Source organism: Ranitomeya imitator, chromosome 7 (genome assembly GCF_032444005.1).
Source record: "Ranitomeya imitator isolate aRanImi1 chromosome 7, aRanImi1.pri, whole genome shotgun sequence".
NCBI classification, from domain to species: Eukaryota; Metazoa; Chordata; class Amphibia; order Anura; family Dendrobatidae; genus Ranitomeya; species Ranitomeya imitator.
This window is the reverse complement of record NC_091288.1, coordinates 136,412,468-136,436,172: the sequence shown is the minus strand read 5'-3', so window position 1 is coordinate 136,436,172 and position 23,705 is coordinate 136,412,468. Positions and strand designations below refer to the sequence as shown.

At 42.8% G+C, this 23,705-nt stretch overlaps 1 protein-coding gene across 1 annotated transcript in view; it reads left to right on the top strand.

Moving 5' to 3' along the window:
- VPS16 (VPS16 core subunit of CORVET and HOPS complexes) overlaps positions 1 to 23,705 on the top strand; it is a 412,925-nt gene that overhangs the window by 286,241 nt on the left and 102,979 nt on the right. Inside the window, exons 17-19 of the mRNA XM_069733839.1 lie at positions 5,126 to 5,234; positions 17,736 to 17,833; positions 21,194 to 21,301. Coding sequence (XP_069589940.1) covers positions 5,126 to 5,234; positions 17,736 to 17,833; positions 21,194 to 21,301 — 315 coding nt within the window. The remainder of the gene's footprint in view (positions 1 to 5,125; positions 5,235 to 17,735; positions 17,834 to 21,193; positions 21,302 to 23,705) is intronic.

The window sequence follows — 23,705 nt, the reverse complement described above, 5'->3', positions numbered from 1 at the left end:
GGACTGACCCCAAGAGTAAATGTGCATTATCACTTATACCGTACAATGAACGACAATGTTGTTGTCCATATTGCCTCCTGAAAATCAGAATAAGACTTGGTTCGCTTTTACCCTGTTTCCTATGATCATTAGTTAAATGGGAACTATGCTTTAAACAAACTGTATAAATCATTAGTACATGCGAATATACAGAACTTAATATAGCTTATGCCAAAAGGAGAGCAATTCAGAGCAATGATTTATAAAACAAACTTTAATTGTCATAAATAATACAAAAACATATATCAAAATATTACACTATCTAATGACTAGAGCACAGGATGAATGTCCCAGGAATGCTGGAAAAGCGCCCATCCCCCCGCTCCCCCAGATGTAAATACCCTTGTAATGGTATGCATAAGAAAAAGCACCTACACTATCCAACCAAAGTCACCCCAAAGCAGTGGGACTCTATAGTAATGCCATTAAGTATGGTGGTGGAAAAAGGGTGCTAGCACTTACCACTACACAGAGGTAGGGGGGGGCGGTCAGGCGATGGTCCAACCCTTTTTCCACCACCATACTTAATGGCATTACTATAGAGTCCCACTGCTTTGGGGTGACTTTGGTTGGATAGTGTAGGTGCTTTTTCTTATGCATACCATTACAAGGGTATTTACATCTGGGGGAGCGGGGGGATGGGCGCTTTTCCAGCATTCCTGGGACATTCATCCTGTGCTCTAGTCATTAGATAGTGTAATATTTTGATATATGTTTTTGTATTATTTATGACAATTAAAGTTTGTTTTATAAATCATTGCTCTGAATTGCTCTCCTTTTGGCATGGTTTGTTTTGAGCTGATTTGGTGAGGTCGGGGTCTTTTGGCGTATTTACTGCCAGACCCCGTGCGCTCACAATATGTATTTGGGAGTTTTGTACTTAATATAGCTTAGCAGAAAAATATGCTTCCTTCCTCACTTATAAGAAACTTCTTCCTCTGCAACCTGGACTCCCCATTCTTTCTGGAAAAAAAAATCTAGCTCATATCTATTTTGCTAAGACAAGGTGGGCTGCCAACTCATTACTGTGTCATGTGACAGCCCATTGTACTCTATGGGGAAGGGTGAAGGGAGAGGAATGAGGAGTAAAGCGAGGAAACAAGCAGAGGGAGACACAGAAAGACAATACTGAATTTTCTACCAAGTCTTTTACCGACAGTGCTGGGCTCATATTCATGACGAAAATGTTGGCATCCTTGAAATTGTTCCAGAAAATTAAAGATTTCTACAAGAAAATTATTGCAAATACACAAGTTTTGTTATACATGTTTATTTTCTATTTGTGTATTGGAACAACATAAAAAAAAACCAGAAAATTGGACGTAATTTCACACAAAGCCCCCAAAAGGGCGGGATAAAATTGTTGGCACCTTTCAAAAATTGTAGGTAAACAACTTAGTTTCAAGCATGTCATGCTTGTTCTAACTCACCTGTGGCAAGTAACAGTGTGCCCAATATGAATATCACACCTGAAACCAGATAAAAAAGGGAGTAGTTGACTCAGTCTGTGCATTGTGTGCCTGCTTGTGCCACACTAAGCATAGGGAGCAGAAATAGGAGAAAAGAACTGTCTGATGACTTGACAACCAAAACTGTTAACGATTAAGGCTATTTTCACACATCAGGCTTTTTGTTTCAGGCACAATCTGTCAATTTTTGAAAAAAAACAGATCTGTTTTTTTTTACGCTGGATCCGTTTTTTCTCATATAGTTGTATTCGTGCCGGATTGCGCTTGATGGCCAGAAGTTTCATCCGTTTTTTCCCTGATCCGTCCAAAAAGTCGTTTCCGGCGGCTTGATAAAACGTCCAGATGGACGCTTTTTGTGCGGTGAAAAAAGCGCACAGTGACGGAACCGGCAAAAAACACGCGAAATGGACATGTGAAACATTGAATCTGGTCTCTCTCTCTCTCTCTCCCTCTCTCCTCCAGACTGTCAATGTAAACTCCATGTTAAAAATGAAAACATCAGTTTTTTCACTATTTGAAACGGATCCGTTTTGTCGAACATTGGCCGGATTGTGTCTGAAATAAAAAGCCTGATGTGTGAAAGTAGCCTAACAATCTCAAGGTACAAGTCCATCTCCAGAGATCTTGATGTCCCTTTGTCTAGGGTGCGCAACATAATCAAGATGTTTACAACCCTTGACACTATATCTAATCTCCATAGATGTGGACGGCAGAGAAAAAGTGATGAAAGGTTGCAACGCAGCATAGTCAGGATGGTGGATAAGCATCCCCAATCAAGTTCCAAAGAAATTCAGGCTGTCTTTTGGTCTCAGGGTGCATCATTATTGACACAAACCATCCGTCAACATTTGAATTAAATTAAACTCTATGGCAGGAGACACAGAGACATAAAAAGAAGATTTTTGATAAAGCACATCGTTCTACTGTTTACTGAAAATGGAAAGAGGCCTACAAAGAAAAGAACACATAGAAAAAGCTAAACAGAGTATATATGTTTCAAACACATGAGATAATGAATGCTTATCCTTCACTTTGACACAATGGAAGACTTTTATTGAATACAGGTGCTACTTGGAACTTGCATCAAGGTATTAATTTTTTTCCCACCATTGATACTTGCAAAGAGATATGTATGATATTGATCTATTATAATGGATGGGTGTCACTTTTGTCTGTGTGTTTGCACTTCCTTTTAACATGTTTTAGAAATGTTTTTTAATCAGTAAAGATTTTCTAACTTGTTTGAAATATATAAACTCCGTTTTCTCCTTTTTCTATGTTACCTTGGAGTGGTTTCCGCTTTTGTGAGCTGCTACATCTGTGTGGTGTTTCTTGTCACAACTCTGGGGCTATATAAATAAAAAATTATAATTATGAGACTGCTTCTGTCTATTAAAGAAAAGAACACCGTACCTACAGTCAAATATGGTGGAGGTTAAAAGATGTTTTTGGGGTCTTCATGCAGCCTTTGGCACTGGGTACCTTGACTGTGTCAAATTTTCTCTTTTGTGTTGTTCCAACACACACAAAGGAAATAAACATATGTATAACAAAACATGAATAATTGCAATCATTTTCTTGGAGAAATACATCATTTTCTGGAACAACTTCAAGGGTGCCAACACTTTCAGCCATGACTGTATACACCAATCACTGCTGCTGCCAGATTCTGGTTTCATGCTCTTTGTTCCTTTTAGTACACAATCTGTGTGGAGTGCAGTGTATAAGAGAGATGATAGTAGCTAGTTTGCAAACCAGCTTAAAATGGATTGCAAACTAAGAGGTAGTGTCTGCAGAGGAGAAAGCTGATGAAAATGCAGCATAGTCATATAATAGCCAGAAAATAGTATTATTCCTTCAGCAGCATACACAGGACAGCTTCTGAGCATTGCTGTGTGCTCAAACAGTAGTTTCCGACCACATATGAGGTATTAATGCATTTGGGAGAAATTTTGTAACTTATTTTGGCATCCGTTTTCACTTATTAACCCTTGTGAAAAATGAGATTAAAGCAACATTTTAGGGAAAAAAAAGTTTTCATATTTTTTTTTCATCCACTAATGGGTTAACAAACTTCTTGAATGTTGTTTTGAATTCTTTGACTGGTAAATTTTAAAATCGGGTCGTGTTTTCGAATTTAGTAACATATAGAACATAATCGCTTGAAGAGTGAAGAAGGCCCCTAAAAATAATTTCATTTTTTTTCCCAACATAACCTTTTTTTCTGAAATGTGAATCCATTTTACATTCTACATTTTGTGTGGCATAATCCGATTTAAGGGCATAAAAGTTCAAAGTTCATAAATTGCTCATTTTTATACTTTTTTGGCAAATTTCAGATATTTTCAGAAATAAACTGTTAGGTGTCGAGTTCTCGCCTCTGCACAGGGGGAATCTTGAACCATCTCCGCTGCAGTCTCCTATTCTTCTCCAGCCGCAGTGGAGTCTGCTCAGCAGAGATGTCGGTCCCAGCGTCTAGCTCAGGCTGATACTGGATACTACTGCCCTTCCAGGCTCTGTCCTTGTAGCCAGCAATGTTCAGCAGCGAGCAGGTCTTTCCGCGTCTAAGTCCTGCTTTTCCCTTACTGAGCATACCCACGGGATTACCTCCCATTGGAGGTCGGGGGTCACATGCTCAGGTCCTGTTGCGGCTCCTATTGGTCCATCTGGAAGGTCTTTTAGCGCTGCTGCTATAAAAGGTTCGCATGGCTGCTCGGCCATGCACTAGTGTACACTTGTAAACGTGTGTGTGTTGACGTGTGAGTGTTGACGTGTGAAAGTCACTCATCAATTATCCCCTCCCTTGTGTATGACTGCTCACGTAAGGTGGATGATTGCTATCTAGCGCCTGACTTATCTATCAGCACGTGACACACAAAACAGCATCAAATTGCTGTGACCGCTACTGCGGCGCTGTGCGCTTTCACAGCGCTTTCCTTACCCAAGCCTGGGTGGTTAGTGGCGTCCGCCAGAGCGGCACCGCTCGCACTCCCGTGCATCTAAATTATTTCGGTTAAGCTGACACCCCAGTTGCGGTGTCGAGCATAAGAGGTCTAGACGAACTCTAATCCCGAGTCTAGGAGTAGCGTTCTGTGACTCCTTGCTTGCGCTCTTTGTGCGATACCGCGGCCCTGTGACGCAACAGGGTTCGCTTTCTTTATACTGGGTGAAGGTAACCCGTGTGTGAATCCATATTGTACCGTCATATAGTCCGTCATTACTTTGCAGCAGGTTCCATCTCTGCACGGTGGACCCCGGGCTGCGAACGCACCTTACTTTATCTTTCTAATTATTTGGTGCATTCCGCTAGCCCTAACGTAAACTTAAATAATTTATACCTAATTTTACCATTAACATAAGGTGTAATGTGTCACAGAAAAAGTCTCAGAATCGCTGGGATCGGATGAAGCATTCCAAAGGGACACTTGTCAGGTTTGAAAAATCTGTCGAGGTCAGGAACACAGTAACTGCTTGCAGTGGGGATAGGCTAATATAACAACTGGCAAAATGAAAAATGCTGTTAAAATATCATTAAAAGTGGTGTATTAAAATCCAGCCGTAGGTGGCATAAACATGAAAGTTTGTTTTTTGTTTTGTTTCCTTTATCTTTATTTTAGCTCTTAGAATATGAGCCTAAATCTGAGGATCAAGTTCCTTTGCTTTTAAAGATGAAGAGGAGTAACCTTGCTCTTGGCAAAGCTATTGAAAGTGGAGACACTGACCTTGGTAAGTTATTTTGTGGAATATAGGTAGAAGAAAATGTGTAATCCTCACCCTGCCATATCATGAAATTGAACATTTCTACAGTTTTGTTCTCCATTTTGTAACACGTAGAAGAGATTTTAGTTAAGCGACTTGCATCTATTTTCTGATGGAAAAAAAGTTGAAAATTATATTATGTGCATTTTGCACAAAAATTTTGTTTGGACTTAGCATGTTGAATTGTAAAAACTCTGATCTTAAGTAAATGATCATAATATGTTGGCTATAGAATACAGTTTTATTTTGAACATTTGCTCTAATTAAAGAGAACCAATCACTAGTCCGTAGCAATAGTTGAGTCCAAACTTTTGAGAGAGGGTTGACACAATGCTCCATGTTATGAAAGCACGAGATCTGGTGGGGTATTATATCATCTCAAGCTTTTTTTTTTTTTTTCCTTGTTTAATTGTTTTTATTGAACTTTTAACATTTTAGGGTATGGATAAAGAGGTAGGGAAGAAAAATAGGGACAGGGAAGGGAAAAAATTCCCAAAGTGTTAAGAGGAATGAAGAGGCAGGCATTAAAAAACAGACAAGCGTACAGTAGCATGAATATACCCAAAATATCTGTCACTTCGTATTAGCACCTAAGAGTAAAGCATCCTTTCAATGTAATAAAACAACATGAAATATTAAAAAGATTAAATGTTGCTTAGGAACTAGACCTAGAAGTAGATCAATCGGTACTTCCAACAAAAATTGTAGTAGCTTAAGCGTAGAATAACACATAAAATAATTGATGCCTTCGTGTCAGTCCTGAAAGTAGAGTACTGAATAGTATCGTTGGCCGCTCAGTATTGTAAGCTGTTCAGTAATATTAATATGCTCGAATAATGAACCTAAAAGTCTGTGAAGTAAAGGTAGATTAGGATGTTGTATAATATGTAATATAAGGCCTGCGACGTCCGGGGTTGCCCTGTGGCGACCCTAAGACCTTGTGGAGGAAAGTTCGGTTCGATCCAAAAAATAAAAAAAGAAAGCTTTAAAAGTGGAAAAGAGTTACCGGTATTTCAATTACTCAAATATCTAGTCGTAGATTAACCGCGTTGGAGATTGGTCAGTCGGGGCAAATATCCAATTTCACTGAAGAGGGTAGTCCGAAAGAGGCCCTAGAGAATATAATTCCAGCACATTTGAAGAATTCAATGCCCTCGTCCGGAGAAGAATCATGGATTAATCCTGACGAATGTTTCACCTGGAGGGTTGAAGATCTAGTCCAGACATAAGGAATCCCGGCCTGCAGAAGTTCACGTGTGATACGTGAGAAGGCTTTTCTCTTTTGTAAGGTGACTTTTAACAGGTCCTTGTAAAAGACCAAGTGGCTGTATGGGGATGAAAGAAATATCGGCTCCTTCGACGCGCCAAGAAGCGCATTCCTCACCCAATTTGGATAAAACAAAACAATAACGTCTCTTGACAGATCCCTGGGAAGCGAGGGTGGTCTACTTATTCTGACATTTTTTTTCAATCAGAAGACTTTCGTTGGCATTAGGGAACAAGTGAGAGATCATTGAGGAAACATAGTCTTTCAACTGGGAAGTCTGGATCATCTCTGGTATACCTCTGATCTTTGTTATTCTTCCTTCTGAAGTCCTCAAAATTAGCTAAGTTGGTTTTGAAGAGGTCCATATTTTTTTGAATCTCCTCCAATGATTTTAAGGGCTTGGGTATGGTTTGAGGAATGCTGTGTTCGTTCTTTTTGTTTTTGCTGTCAGATATAGTTGATTCTGAAACAAGTGGAGAGCCAACAGATGTAGTAGAAGGAATTAACTCAGTGTCGGTAGTTACCGAAGCTACTAGATCTTTAAAGGGACTCTGTCACCTGAATTTGGCGGGACTGGTTTTGGGTCATATGGGCGGAGTTTTCGGGTGTTTGATTCACCCTTTCCTTACCCGTTGGCTGCATGCTGGCTGCAATATTGGATTGAAGTTCATTCTCTGTCCTCCATAGTACACGCCTGCGCAAAGCAATCTTGCCTTGTGCAGGCGTGTACTATGGAGGACAGAGAATGAACTTAAATCCAATATTGCAGCCAGCATGCAGCCAGCGGGTAAGGAAAGGGTGAATCAAACACCCAAAAACTCCGCCCATATGACCCAAAACCAGTCCCGCCAAATTCAGGTGACAGGTTCCCTTTAAAAAGTCTTATTATGAAAGCGTCAGATGCTTTTGAATTATTTATTTGTTTAGAATCTAAATTGGCTTTTTAACCGCAAAGACTGGTTGTGATTAGAAAGGTTTTAAGCAAAGTCACCATAAAACCCTCAGTCGGGTAATCGTCATATGCTGGGATCTCTTCCAATAGTAGAAGAATAGGGAAATGACTTTCAGACTTATGATTTTCAACAGGTTTAAGGTTCTCACGTGGAATCTCTTTTATTGAGGAACCTTCAGAGAGGTCACTTGAATCACAATCAGAAGTGTCAATATTCTCAAAAGGCTCCTTTGATTGTTATCCCTCCAGGCTCTCCAAGGATCCGGGAAAGCTGTCAGGTGGATCTATCAATACGTCCCTGTCTCCTCCATTCCCATGAGCTCTTAGTGAATCATCAAATCTTTCAAAGGATGTGCACAGAGCCCTATAGAACTCTGAATTAATCTTAGGAATGTCCGTCAAAATCCCAGTACTCTGAGACCTCTCCTGGTAGTGTCCCTTTAAGCCTCTCACTCTGTGTGCCTCTGGTGGTATGGTAGGAAGGGCTAATATCAATGAGGTTATGGTCGTCTGACTGTAAATTAGGAAAATCGTGCTTCCCATCAGCGCAGGTGTTCCCCCTTAAATCGCCCGAAATATGATTCTATGGGTATGTTCACACGTTCAGGATTTCCATCCTTTTTTTTTCAGGACAGTTTTTTTAAAAACTGCAGCTCTTGGCAGAAAACGCAGGTCCTTTTTTTGGTCCTTTTTTGATGCGTTTTTGATGCGTTTTTTGAGGCGTTTTTTGAGGCGTTTTTTGATCCTTTTTTTATGCAGTTTTCTATGCAGAGACTGTGTGTTTCCTGGGACGCTTTTTAGGGCTAAAATGGCTGAAAATACCCTAACCCTACCCCTAACCCTACCCCTAACCCTAACCCTACCCCTAACCCTACCCCTAACCCTACCCCTACCCCTAACCCTAACCCTACCCCTAACCCTACCCCTACCCCTATTCTAACCTTAGTGACAAAAAAAAAATTCTTAATTTTTTTATTGTCCCTACCAATGGGGGTGACAAAGTGGGGGGGGGTGTCATTTACTATTTTTTTTATTTTGATCACTGAGATAGGTTATATCTCAGTGATCAAAATGCACTTTGGAGCGAATCTGCCGGCCGGCAGATTCGGCGGGCGCACTGCGCATGCGCCCGCCATTTTGCAAGATGGCGGCGCCCAGGGAGAAGACGGCCGGACGGACACCGGGACGCCGGGTAAGTATAAGGGGGGGAGATTAGGGCACGGGGGGGGCATCGGAGCACTGGGGGGGGGCATCGGAGCACGGGGGGGGGGCATCGGAGCACGGGGGGCGGGATCGGAGCACGGGGGCAGCCACACTCCGCCCACGCACTTCCGCCCGCTCCCCCGCACTTCCTGCTGCAGCGGTTCTGCACATCAAATCGCAGTAAAACCCGCAGATATATTTTTGATCTGCGGGTTTTACTGCGATTTTGACCTCACAATGGAGGTCTATGGGTGCAGAACTGCTGCGGTTCAGGAAAAAGAATTGACATGCTCCTTCTTTTTTGCCGCAGCTATTCTGCGCGGCTTTTTACACGAAATTCCGGATCATGTGCACAGCAGTGACTGTTTTCCATAGGGTTACATTGTTATGTACCCTGCATGGAAAACAGCTGCGGAACCGCAGCAGCAATACCGCTGCGGTTCCGCAGTAAAAAACGCACTGTGTGAACATGGCCTAAGGGGATGTTTGTGTAGATTGTATGGAAATATGCTGCGGTCTGCTTACCAGCGCTGATATTCCTTGGCCCCCCTCCTTTCTCCTGTCCAGAACACGGTCTCCTGTCTGCTGTGCCTGGCATGGTGCTTTCATTTATGTCGGAGCTCCCCCAGCGCATTCCTGGGACCTCTTCCTCTGCAGGCGGTGGCGCTCCCCTCTGTCCACGGTGCTGCGTTCACAGTCCGGGACCCGGTCGCCACCCAGTTCTTCGGCACAAACTCCTGTGCCTTGTGATTCAGGCTGCTCCTGCGGCTTTGGCTGGCCGGCTCCATCTTGCCGGGTGTCTGCTGTGGAGGAGTCGCTGAGTCATCCTCAGCAGCTGTGTGCTTCCTCCCAGCGCCCGGGTCCACCGCTGCACTTTTGGAAACAGGAACACATGGGCTACTTGCACAGTGAACAAGTCTGTATGATCATGTTCACACACCACCAAGAAACCTGAAGACACAAAAGAGAATAGTAAAACCAAAAACACTCAGTTTGAAAAAATGTTGCAGTAATCCGCAAGTGCTAGTAAAAGATGTAAAAAACAGGGTATTTGGTTGATACGTTTTTTGCAAAAAATGTATACTAAGCTGCTCTACCAATCTTCACGGTATACCCTTAACAGAGCAGTCCTAACTAATGTATGCAATCCCTATCTGATGTATTTAAAAACCTGATCATCTGTATATAACCTGTGTGAACAGGGTTCAGAGAGGAAAAATCCATGTGTGCATACAGGGTAGAACAGCTTTTGTGCAGATAGCCCAAGAGGAGTGGTGGAACTCCCCAGTCTTGTAGACACAAGAGAACAATTATGGAAACAGGAACACATGGGCTACTTGCACAGTGAACAAGTCTGTATGATCATGTTCACACACCACCAAGAAACCTGAAGACACAAAAGAGAATAGTAAAACCAAAAACACTCAGTTTGAAAAAATGTTGCAGTAATCCGCAAGTGCTAGTAAAAGATGTAAAAAACAGGGTATTTGGTTGATACGTTTTTTGCAAAAAATGTATACTAAGCTGCTCTACCAATCTTCACGGTATACCCTTATCAGAGCAGTCCTAACTAATGTATGCAATCCCTATCTGATGTATTTAAAAACCTGATCATCTGTATATAACCTGTGTGAACAGGGTTCAGAGAGGAAAAATCCATGTGTGCATACAGGGTAGAACAGCTTTTGTGCAGATAGCCCAAGAGGAGTGGTGGAACTCCCCAGTCTTGTAGACACAAGAGAACAATTATGGAAACAGGAACACATGGGCTACTTGCACAGTGAACAAGTCTGTATGATCATGTTCACACAACTTGCCGGGTGTCTGCTGTGGAGGAGTCGCTGAGTCATCCTTAGCAGCTGTGTGCTTCCTCCCAGCGCCCGGGTCCACCGCTGCACTTTGCTTCTTCCTTCTGCCGCCGTTTATCATTGTTGGGAGAGGGGTTTTCAGCCCGGACGGTGTCTGTTATGAACAGGTGATTCAGAACCACAATGGACCTAGTGGTTAAGAGCACACAAAGTGACCTGATAGTTACTAACATAGGACGAGCTCTGAGACGTGGGAACTCTGCTGACCGCAATACCTAATCCTATCATACCACACTAGAGGTAGCCGTGGATTGCGCCTAACGCTCCCTATGCAACTCGGCACAGCCTGAGAAACTAGCTAGCCCTGAAGATAGAAAAATAAGCCTACCTTGCCTCAGAGAAATTCCCCAAAGGAAAAGGCAGCCCCACACATATAATGACTGTGAGTTAAGATGAAAATACAAACACAGAGATGAAATAGATTTTAGCAAAGTGAGGCCCGACTTACTTACTGAATAGACCGAGGATAGGAAAGATAGCTTTGCGGTCAGCACAAAAACCTACAAACAACCACGCAGAGGGGGCAAAAAGACCCTCCGCACCGACTAACGGTACGGAGGTGCTCCCTCTGCGTCTCAGAGCTTCCAGCAAGCAAGAAAAACCAATATAGCAAGCTGGACAGAAAATATAGCAAACAAAAGTAACACAAGCAAAACTTAGCTTATGCAGGGCAGACAGGCCACAAGAACGATCCAGGAGAGAGCAAGACCAATACTGGAACATTGACTGGAGGCCAGGAACAAAGAACTAGGTGGAGATAAATAGAGCAGCACCTAACAACTTAACCTCGTCACCTGAGGAAGGAAACTCAGAAGCCGCAGCCCCACTCACATCCACCAGAGGAAGCTCATAGACAGAACCAGCCAAAGTACCACTCATGACCACAGGAGGGAGCTTAACCACAGAATTCACAACAGGTGTCCTTTGGGTGTGCTGTATACTAGAAGTCCCCGGCTTAGCCGCGGCCCGGCAGGGGGTCGGCTTCCAGACTGCAGGTCTGCCATGCTTATCTCCAGGTGCGGGAAAAGCTCCTCCAGAGCCTCCTCTGCTTTCATGTCTCAGGGAAGGATTCTTCTCCACATGAGTGGGTCCCCTCTTCTTGTAACTGGCACCAGGCATACTTATAAATGCTTTGGGTCCAAAATTTCCACTTTTTAGTAAGCTTTAGCAACTTGAATCAGGGAAATTGTAGGAGCTCCTATAAGATAGGTCTGCTCCTGTTCCCTTGCAAACCACGCCCCCTCATCTCAAGCTTTTAACTAAACCATCACTGCCACATTCTTTTCATTTAAGAAAGCAGTGGGCAACCAAAGACTGATGATTTTAGCAGGAATCTGATTCATGCTGCCCAGACCACAGGTAGTATGAAGGCTATAAAGGCACAGATGATTGGCCTTTTTACTAGGCACTGCTCCTAATAGCCAGATTCCTACTCCACACTGATGAGGGGCAAACACCCTGAAACAGCTGTCTGTGGATGGATACCATGCTTGGCATAGGTGGCTTTCCTTCATAGAATGCTTCCCTTCCCGTGGTTGTTCCTTCCCGGGGAAAGGCCTGGCTATTCACTGCTTACGTCGAGAAACACGTGATGGTGTCTCCGCAGCTTCTTTACATGCATCTGCATATTTCCCATAAGGGATGGGGGCAGTGTTCTGGAATCACTGCGTTGAGAAACACGTGATGGTGTCTCCGCAGTGTTGAATGTTTTGGTCTCCCCGAGGCCAATCATCTGTGCCTTTATTTCCTCAAAGATTCATCAGGGGAGAAATGCTGCTGCCATTGCAGGTCTCCCTTCTGTGTAATTTATATATTCGGCTCGGTGCCGCACTAAACTTAGCTCCGCCCACTGGCGTGTGACGCGCACACCAGGCTTACCTCTGCATTTCCGGTGCAATCGGAGGAGTTCCCCTGCTGGATGACGTACTGGGAATCCCCGCTCAGCGGCGCATGCGCACCTCCGTAGCAGGGACAGTTACACCATTGGTTGTCTAAGCAGGCTCCTGCCAGACTTTCGGCAAGAAAATAAATGGGACACAGATGCGTGCGTTCATGCTATTCAGTTCCCTTAAGGTACCCATACATATTAACAAATCAGGTTCAGTTCATCCTAATTCTGACACACAGATGATGGACACCCTAAAACAGGAGACATAGGAAAACTCACTACTCCTGTTCACCTATTGGCATGAGTCAGAGATATCTCAGCATGTACTATGACCAAAATGTCACGGAGGACCAGGTAAGCTGACCCCCGACGGAGACCAATAATTTTGTAATACCCTAGGGAGCAAACAAGGACGAGAGGGACTAAAAAGACATCTATAGAGTTGACAAATATTTAGATATGCTTCTTTTTAGAAAAATTGAAGGGGAGAATTTCCATATATGGGTCACCACACCATCACCTCCCCAAAGAAAACGTGGGAAACAGTGACCCTACAAATGCCCTACCATAATTTACCTACACTCCTTTCCCTACCTACCGCGGAGGTTGGCACCCTAGGAGAGACCTGCGCATATGGCGCCCCCACTCAACGTCGACTGTCCCAGAGTATCTTTCCCTATAGGACCCTTATTCCTCCATAGGATAGCCGGAAAAAGGAGTAAGTGGTGTGTTTTGAGTTACTATGGATGTATCATAGGGGCAAAAGCGGATTATCCCTATATTCGTGTCCCTGCCTATCGCGGGGGTTGGCACCCTGAAACCTTCGCAAATGGCGCCCCCACTCCACGACGACTAGCCCTTATGCATGACCCTACCAAAAATAACAAAATTGCTGGGGTGTAGGCTATTAAGCTGAAGGTAGAATAACTGTTAGTTACAAAAAGCAACTGAATGATAATGTCTCATTCAGCCCTGATGGCTGTACCGTTCTCAGCATGAAAATCCACCTCGTCTCCTTTTGGAGTATAAATTTATCCCAATCGCCTCCTCTTTGTGGAGGCACTATCTTGTCGATCCCCATGAAGTGGATTTTTTCGGGGTTGCCTTGATGGAAAGCATTCATGTGGGATGCCACTGGGGTCTCTCGCTTGTTAACAATGTCACGAAGATGTTCACCAACCCTCTTGCGAAATTCCCTTTTTATCTTCCCCACATATTCAAGGCCACATTCACACGTGGCCTTGTAAATGACCCCTTTGGTACGGCAATTGATGAAATGCCGAATTGTGTACCTAGTACCTGTAACATTGCCTACAAAAACCTTTTGTTGGAGCTTTGAATTCCCATGTGCGGGACACCACAGATTTGTTGCTTAAATTAGAGGGTATCTATCTTGACCCAGACATGATTCTGGGCAGTATTGATGTGGAGGCGCTGTACTCGTCGATCCCTCATGACAAAGGACTAAAGGCTGTGGGCCATTATCTGGGCACGAGGGGTACACAATATGACAGACATAATAACTTTGTCATGAAGGCCTTGGAATTTTGTCTAACCCGAAATGTTTTTCTATTCGACCGTAAGTACTTCCACCAGCTCAGGGGCACTGCGATGGGTAGCCCTTGTGTGCCTTCGTATGCAAATTTGCTCCTGGGCTGGTGGGAGGAAACGGTCGTCTTCGGGGACACCATGACCCACCCTGAGGAGAGAATAGTTCTGTGGCTGAGATATATTGATGATGTGTTTGTAATATGGAAAGGAGATGCCACTGAGTTTGCAAGTTTTGTGGAAGGTCTAAACATCAATGATTTGGGTCTCCGCTTCACCCATGAAGCAAGTACCACCAGCTTGGCATTTTTGGACATACGTATTAATAGGTGTCCCAATGGTGAATTAATCACAAGAACACACAGAAAGGATACGGCCACGAACTCTCTCCTCAGGTGGGAAAGTAGTCACCCCGCCCCTCTGAAGAGGGGCATTCCAAAGGGGCAATATTTCAGAGTACGCAGAAATTGCTCTAATAATGATGTGTTCCAGAAACAGGCCAGAGACCTAAAAAATCGGTTCTTGGAAAGGGGGTATCCAGAAGGAGTACTAAAAAATCATTGAGAAAGGAAAGGAAAGACTTATTGACACCTAAACCTAAGTCTAATGAAGAGAGTACCATACGCTTTATCACTAGGTATTCTAACGGAGCAAATCAGATCAGAGAAATTTTCCAGAGGCACTGATTTTACACATGGATAGAGACATAAAAAAATATGTGTCACCTGTACCTCAAATCACTTATAGAAGGGGTAAGTCCCTTCGTGACTGATTGGTCCACAGCCATTTTTACCCAGGTAGCGGCTCAGGTTTAACAACAAATCTGATAAAGGGCTGCTACAGATGTGGCAACTGCAAAAGTTGTGCCTCTATCCGACCTGCAAAAAATTTTGTAGGCAATGTTACAGGTACTAGGTACACAATTCGGCATTTCATCAATTGCCGTACCACAGGGGTCATTTACAAGGCCACATGTGAATGTGGCCTTGAATATGTGGGGAAGATAAAAAGGGAATTTCGCAAGAGGGTTGGTGAACACCTTCGTGACATTGTTAACAAGCGATAGACCCCAGTGGCATCCCACATGAATGCTTTCCATCAAGGCAACCCCGAAAAAATCCACTTCATAGGGATCGACAAGATAGTGCCTCCACAAAGAGGAGGCGATTGGGACAAATTTATACTCCAAAAGGAGACGAGGTGGATTTTCATGCTGAGAACGGTACAGCCATCAGGGCTGAATGAGACATTATCATTCAGTTGCTTTTTGTAACTAACAGTTATTCTACCTTCAGCTTAATAGCCTACACCCCAGCAATTTTGTTATTTTTGGTAGGGTCATGCATAAGGGCTAGTCGTCGTGGAGTGGGGGCGCCATTTGCGAAGGTTTCAGGGTGCCAACCCCCGCGATAGGTAGGGACACGAATATAGGGATAATCCGCTTTTGCCCCTATGATACATCCATAGTAACTCAAAACACACCTACTTACTCCTTTTTCCAGCTATCCTATGGAGGAATAAGGGTCCTATAGGGAAAGATACTCTGGGACAGTCGATGTTGAGTGGGGGCGCCATATGCGCAGGTCTCTCCTAGGGTGCCAACCTCCGCGGTAGGTAGGGAAAGGAGTGTAGGTAAATTATGGTAGGGCATTTGTAGGGTCACTGTTTCCCACGTTTTCTTTGGGGAGGTGATGGTGTGGTGACCCATATATGGAAATTCTCCCCTTCAATTTTTCTAATAAGAAGCATATCTAAATATTTGTCAACTCTATAGATGTCTTTTTAGTCCCTCTCGTCCTTGTTTGCTCCCTAGGGTATTACAAAATTATTGGTCTCCGTCAGGGGTCAGCTTACCTGGTCCTCCGTGACATTTTGGTCATAGTACATGCTGAGATATCTCTGAATCATGCCAATAGGTGAACAGGAGTAGTGAGTTTTCCTATGTCTCCTGTTTTAGGGTGTCCATCATCTGTGTGTCAGAATTAGGATGAACTGAACCTGATTTGTTAATGTGTATGGGTACCTTAAGGGAACTGAATAGCGTGAACGCACACATCTGTGTCCCATTTATTTTCTTGCCGAAAGTCTGGCAGGAGCCTGCTTAGACATCCAATGGTGTAACTGTCCCTGCTACGGAGGTGCGCATGCGCCGCTGAGCGGGGATTCCCAGTACGTCATCCAGCAGGGGAACTCCTCCGATTGCACCGGAAATGCAGAGGTAAGCCCGGTGTGAGCGTCACACGCCAGTGGGCGGAGCTAAGTTTAGCGCGGCACCGAGCCGAATTTGTAAATTACACAGAAGGGAGACCTGCAATGGCAGCAGCATTTCTCCCCTGATGAATCTTTGAGGAAGAAACGCGTCGGGAGACGCCGCTTTGCAGCTTTTCATTCCTACACCAGGGTCGGGTATGAGGTGAATGGAGAGAGGGGAACGGCTGGCGATGGCAGAACCAAACAAGCGGTGAGATCCACCCAAATATATGGTTTCTCTGTTTACTGAGTTGTATGCATCGCAGCGTTCCGGACCTAATAATCCACCATCATTAACCCTGTAGTCAGCCTCAGCTGAACCCAGCAGGGAACACTCATATATTGTTAAAATGAGTTATATGTATCCCGGTTAAATATGTTGAGTATTTCTAATTAAGTTTTCGTGGCATCTAGGAATGTCTTAATATAGATTTCTATATTGCACTGACGCTAATCCTATATCCAGTATCCACAAGTGCCATGTGTTTATATGTGATGTGATTTGGATAAGACTTTGTACATATAATACAGCCACCTTTCTTGTTTCCAATATTGTGAGAAAGGCAGCAAAGTATACATCACTCCTGGTACAAATATACAAGGTTGTAAAGATCTATTTGGGGCAGATCCGTAGTCTTATACTTACACCTTGGCATACCACTGTTAGCCCACATTTTTGTGATCCTAGGGAGATAACTGCTTCTGTGATCATAGGGGAACTATGGTGGATTGGCAGGAATTTTGCACATAGTCAGTGCGGTTTAGTATCTGTTATCTGTTGTTAGTCTGGTCTTGTTTCCCCATTCTGTGTAGGTAATAGGGCACTTAGCACATAAGGTTTCCATTTGTCCTTTATGTCCCCCTTTTTTTCTTTTTCTTTTGATCTAAGTGCCATACTGGCTTTTTAGAGTATACCAATAAAGGTTAATTTTTATCCAGACATGTTACAACATGGTAAAACTAACCAGACAATATGGTTCTCCAGGTCAGTACGAGTATGAAGATACAAAATGTACAGGTTTTTTTTTTATTTAAGTTGTGGAAAAAAAAAATGGAAATTTGTGCAAATAAAAAAATAACAATTTGCTTTTGTCGATGTTTTCCGAGACTTGTACCGTTTTCATTTTTCGGGATATGGGGCTGTGTGGCAGCTTTATTTTTTTGCACCCTGAGCTGATGTTTTTACTGATGACATGTATTGTGGTATGACCAAAATTTAAGTTCACCTTCCCACCCACTTGTTTTCTCTCTCTACCCCTCTGTTATGATTGACAGCAATGGCTTAATAGAGACAGAGATCAATGGAAAACAACCCTTTGAGAAGATGCATTTAAATGTTTGGCCACACCAGGGGTGCATCTACTGAGTGTACAGGGTCAAACCATGACAGAAGTGTTCAATAATTTACTGTGGTAAAGACATCAATTTTTGTAACATAAACCAATTTACAATGTTTTTAAAAAAAAACCAACATTTTTTCTTTTTGTTCTAGTCTACACTGTTGTGTCGTATATGAAACATGAGTTCAACCGTGGCGATTTCTTCATGACCTTACAGAACCATCCCATTGCTCTCAGTTTGTATAGACAGGTAATATTATATAACTAAAGTGGGGAGAAGTATTTGCAAAGAACATACATAGGGGAAATGTATGGCAAGAAAAGAGGCAAGAAAAAGGACCCCACAAATGTATGCTCCAAAAAAGGTCCTGTAATAAGACTATTATTTACCATTAGCCTTATGCTCAGTTTTTTCACCTTCCCCTCCCATGAGGCTTGATGCATTTAATTTGGCCATAAATCCTCTGAGGTGGCCTTGAAGAAACTTTTTCGGTTTCATATTATTATTCTAGGAGCTATAGCCATCTGTTTTTGGTGGAATTGTATAGGTTAAAATGCTATATTGTTATTTTTTATCAAATTGGACACCATAAATGACAGTGATGCATAATGTGTTGGTTATATATTCTGTTTTCCCTTTGCCCTCCATTTGATTTTGTCTTTTATTGTATTTATTTTGTTGTATTTAATTCCTTTACCCTCCCCCATGTTTATTTTCTGATACCTGAAACCTCTGAGGCCTTCACAGAACAGTGGTAGTTTTACAGAGTGTAAATTACACACCGGAGGACTAATTACATGAGTTCTGCGGGCAATTAATCACATGGGATTTTATTTGTGGCTGTCAGACTAAAAGGGGCTGAATACAAATGAACGCCACAATTTTCAGATTTATGTTTTTAAAATAATTAGAAAACCCTGTATCATTTCCTTTACACTTTACAAATACTTGCAACTTTGTGTTGGTATTTCACATATAGGTCCAGAAATATTTGGACAGTGACAAGTTTTGGAATTTTAGCTGTTTATTAAAAGATATTCAAGATCAATATAGGCTTAACCCTCCAATGACCACCAAGTCTTTACTGACCTGCAACATAAGAGACAATCCTGCAGCTGTACATTATAGCTGACAACTTGCTGCACCAGCCACAATCCGTGTTTGCACCGGCCATGGCCTTTTGAGGAGACAGTCTACATGTCCCGCAGCTAACACCCCGACGACTGCATTTCGTCACACTACTTCCAGGGGGGTGTTGCAGGAAATGCACACTGTTTTTCATCACACTCTTCACAGTTGTAAGTTAATGTGCACCTTATCCTAAATGATGACTCCTAGATCTTGTCTGCTACATCTATGGTCATGTCTGATTACTCTCAGCTTTAGGTTGAAATCTATTTGTGAAGTTTACATTTGCACTTTAACCTAATCGATTATATCCATGGCAATTTTTGTTCATATCCAGCTATAGGCAGAAAAACTTCCTCTGGTTTACATAGGCACTTGCACTTTAACTGAAGTTCTGTTGATTATTATTATTTATTGTTATAGCGCCATTTATTCCATGGCGCTTTACATGTAAAGAGGGATATACATAATAAAAACAAGTACAATAATCTTAAATAATACAAGTCATAACTGGTACAGGAGAAGCGAGGACCCTGCCCGCGAAGGTTCACAATCTACAAGGGATGGGTGAGAATACAGTAGGTGAGGGTAGAGCTGGTCATGCAGCGGTTTGGTCGATCGGTGGTTACTGCAGGTTATAGGCTTGTCGGAAGAGGTGGGTCTTCAGGCTCTTTTTGACGGTTTCGATGGTAGGCGAGAGTCTGATGTGTTGTGGTAGAGGGTTCCAGAGTAGGGGTGATACGCGAGAGAAATCTTGTATACGATTGTGGGAAGAGGAGATAAGAGGGGAGTAGAGAACATTGATGTTTTTTCGTACCTATATCTATTCATGTGCATACTTCCAACCAATTGCCTTTTACATATAATATTGCTCTGCATGATTTATGTATGCTTAAAAATGTAAAAAGACCCGGACGTCCACGGAAGACAACAGTGGTGGATGTTCGCATAATTCTTTTCATTGTGAAAAAAATCCCTTTCGCAATATCCACCCAAGTGGAGAAAACTCTCCAGGAAGTAGGTGTTTTAGCATCTATTTGTACCATATAAAGAGTGGTTTTCATGAGAGCAGATACACAAGGTCCCCCACAAGGTGCAAACCATTAATCAGCCTCAAAAATAGAAAGGCCAGCTTAGACTATGCCAAAAACATCTGAAGAAGCCGGTCCAATTCTGGAAAAGCTTTCTACGGACAGATGAAACTAAGATCAACCTGTACCAAAATGATTGGCAATGATGGGCAGAAGAAAGTATGAAGGCTTGGAACAGCTCATGATCCAACGCACACCACGTCCTCTCTAAGGCTGGGTTCACATTGCGTTGAACCCGCCCGTCTAACGGACTATGTTACACCGTGGCATAACGCTGTGTAAACGTAGTCCATTAATGCCACCATTGAATTCAATGTCGGACGCATCGCTAGCACACGCCCACAACAGGCGTGCACTAGCGATGTGCCGTCATTGAGTGACGGACCCCGAGACGCGGGCTGCAGCGTTTCCAGGTCCGTCACCGCTAGCGCAGATAGAGCTAGCAGATGCTCTGTCTGTGCTAGCGTGCTGCCATACCAGCACTTGCGTTTACAGCAGCCTGTTACCGTATGTGTTGACCGGGCTGCTGTAAACGCAATGTGAACCCTGCCTCACACATTATGTGATTGCAGACAGAAGCAGCCTGATGAATTCTGAAATGTGCAGACCTATACTTTTTGCTCAGATTCATCCATATGCAGCAATGTTGATTGGACGGCACTTTACAGTACAGATGTTAGCCAAATGCGGTACATTTTGGTATCCTCCATTTTGATACAGGAAAGATATATATCTTGGTACCGTGTTAAGCTAACACGGTACAAAGATATATATCTTTCCTGTACAGTACAGATGGACAGTGACTCAAAACATACTGCGAAGCAACTCATGATTTTAAGGCAAAGAAGTGGAATGTTCTGCAATGGCCAAGTCAATCACCAGATCTCAGCCACATCGAGGATGCATTTCACATGCTTAATACAAAACGTAAGGCAGAAAGACTTATAAACAAAGCAACAACTGAAGTCAGCCGCAGCAAAGGCCTGGCAAAGCATGACGAAGGAGGAAGCACAGTGTTTGGTGACATCCATGACTTCCAGACTTCAGACAGTCATCGCCTGCAAAGAAAGATCTGTAAAGTATTAAACGTGAACATTGTATGTATGCTAAAGTTAATTTGTCCATGTACTTTTCTAACATTTCACATGATGTTTTTGTTCAACCCCTTTAATCAAACCTGAACTTATACACTTAAATTGCATCTCTGTTGTTTCATGTTAAATAAAAATATAGTGGTACCCAGAGCCCAAATCACATTGATTGTCACTGTGCAAATATTTCTGGACCTAACTGTATGCCTAATAATAAGAATATTAAATATATAATATTTAATTTTTTTTTGTTCCCCTTTCCCTTTTCTTTTGTGAATTATTCTAAAAATTATGAACAGTTCTGCAAGCATCAGGAGCCTGAGACTTTAAAGGATCTATACAATCAAGATGATAATCATCTGGAGCTTGGAAACTTTCATGTTCGTTCAAGTTATTACACAGAAAAGGTATAAAACACGTCATTGTTTTAGCGGGATGCTTTAAGCACATGGAGTTGTAGCCATTTTTTGTTTTTGTCCCTCTAGTTTCTTGTGTTTGCAGGAGACAGACCTTCCTAGTTTTGCAGGGCTTCTCTGCTTTTATTATTTTAGTTTAGTTTTCCTTTTCTTCCTCTCTAGTTAGGAAATGAGGTGGACATTTTTTCTGTGTTTATTGTCAAGGGGGTAGAAGTGAATTGTGCTAAATCTTCGCGATTTAACCATCTACTCCAAGAAAGCAAAGTGGACTGTAAGGCGCCCATCTTCTGCTTCCCTTACACACCTGCCATGTGCTCACCTGTAGTTTCTGCCTGCTCCTCCTTCCTTGCTTCATAGGCAGCCTCTCTTTAACCCCTGCCTACCAGTGCTGCTATATGTGGCCAAATATTGCAGTACAATCCTTCCCTAAACTGGATAACCATTCTGCCGACCTTGCTACACAACGAGCTCCTGGCTGTAAGCTTGCTTACAAGGTCGCACTATTTGGACATTGGGTGAAGTGCTTTCTGCTCCTTCTTGCCCATATAGCACAGGAGTACTTTGTCCTCCTCTTGAGGAAGTTTGGTAAATCATTCTTTTTGTTATAGTTCTTAGTCGTTTCTTTAAGTTGAAGCCCATGCACAAATATTGCCGATTAAGGGCTCGTACACACAACCGTATTTTCGATCTGAGTGCTATCTGTTAAAAAAGCGAATTGCACTGGGACTGAGGTTATTCAATGGGGCAGTGCAGATGGAGAATTTTTTCTCACTGACTCTGGATGTGTACTATCTGATTTTTAGAGATACATTGCAATTTTATAACAAGGAAAATGTAAATGGCCTTGTAAATTATTAATAGCTGCTGAGTAACAAAACAGATTGTGTACGGACTCTGTGGACCGCACACAGATGAGACAAAAATTGTCCAACTTTTCTGGATAAAAATCAGACTGATTTTTTTTATTTTATGCTGTCGTGTGACCCCAGCCTTAGCCTCATTCATCCTGATAGCGGGTTGGAATTTTTGGTCCTTTTTTGTGCTACACCTTTCAGGTTTACCCTACCCCCACACCCTCATCTTTTATCTTCTGATCTCTTGAGGGTTCCTGCTCAGATCTGTCTTTTTCCACTACTTTGTGGTGCATGTTTTCCCACCCAAGAACATCGCTGCAGAACATCTGGTAAAAACAATTTCATTTTTATTTACCTTGATTCACACTGAATGCAGTCGCAAGTCGCTACACAGATCTAACAAGCACAAGGCACCCACAACCCTCCATTTATGGTGCAACCATCTGCCACACAAATGGCCACATGTGGCTACCTCCCATTAGGTATGCAATGCTTTCCACATATTAGCCACATCTTCTCATTAGATAGTAATTGACATGATGTGAAGTCAAAAACCGTAACATCTTCACTAAGAGCTGTAACCATGTAATGCAGGTTCTGTCTTCTTGATAGATAGTGTAATCGTCCTGTTATGTAGGAAGCCACATCACGCCCATCCATAGATGCAGTAATGTGCTACATAGGTCCTCTTCTCTGGAAAAGGGGCAGGTCACTGGCTCTGCAGGCCGCCTCATCACCCCCATCCATAGGTGTGATATTGCCTTACATACTAAAAGGGGTTCCTGTCATGTTTTACAGGCAGCCTCATTACTCCTTCCAATAGGTGGTATAATTGTTATGTTGACTTGTTGAGTCTAACGATGCAGTGCAAAGAATGTGCTAAGCACCCAACCAACCACATGGCGCCCCTCATGGGTGGAGTAATGTGCAGTCTGTTTTTCCTCGTTTTTGCTAAAGGCTGTACATGACTTGTCATACAGGGAGACACATTACTTCCCTCCATGGTGAATTGATTGGTGATGAAAGTTTGTATTCTGCTAGATTATGTAGCTATAACATGCTGCATTACTACCTTCCTAAGCCTCAGTAATGTCTTATGCATTTTCCTCCTTTTCATTTTAGGGTGTTACTGACATGCTACCTACCAGACATATATACACACACTGTTTAATGAAAACACAAATTCCACCATTGTTGTATATGAGAACATGAGGTACTTCATTAACATCAAAAAAGCTTAGAAGCCATCCAACCTAGACAAAATGTACCTCCTATGGATGGTCCCTAATGCTACAGCCTTACATCTGTTTATGCCTAACCAGGCCTGAAATGAAATGGGATGAGCTGGGAACCAGGCCTAACTTGGAATGAAACCTTTGTGGGAAACATGGGTTGTTGTCATGCTACCACGACATGTTTCTCTAGTCCATGGGGAGAGCATTTGTGTTGCAGATAATACTCTTTTTCACCAGACGAAGTGACTCGGGTCCTATAGAGGAAGTCCCATTCTCTTCCTTTCACAGGTGGGGTAATAGTGTCAT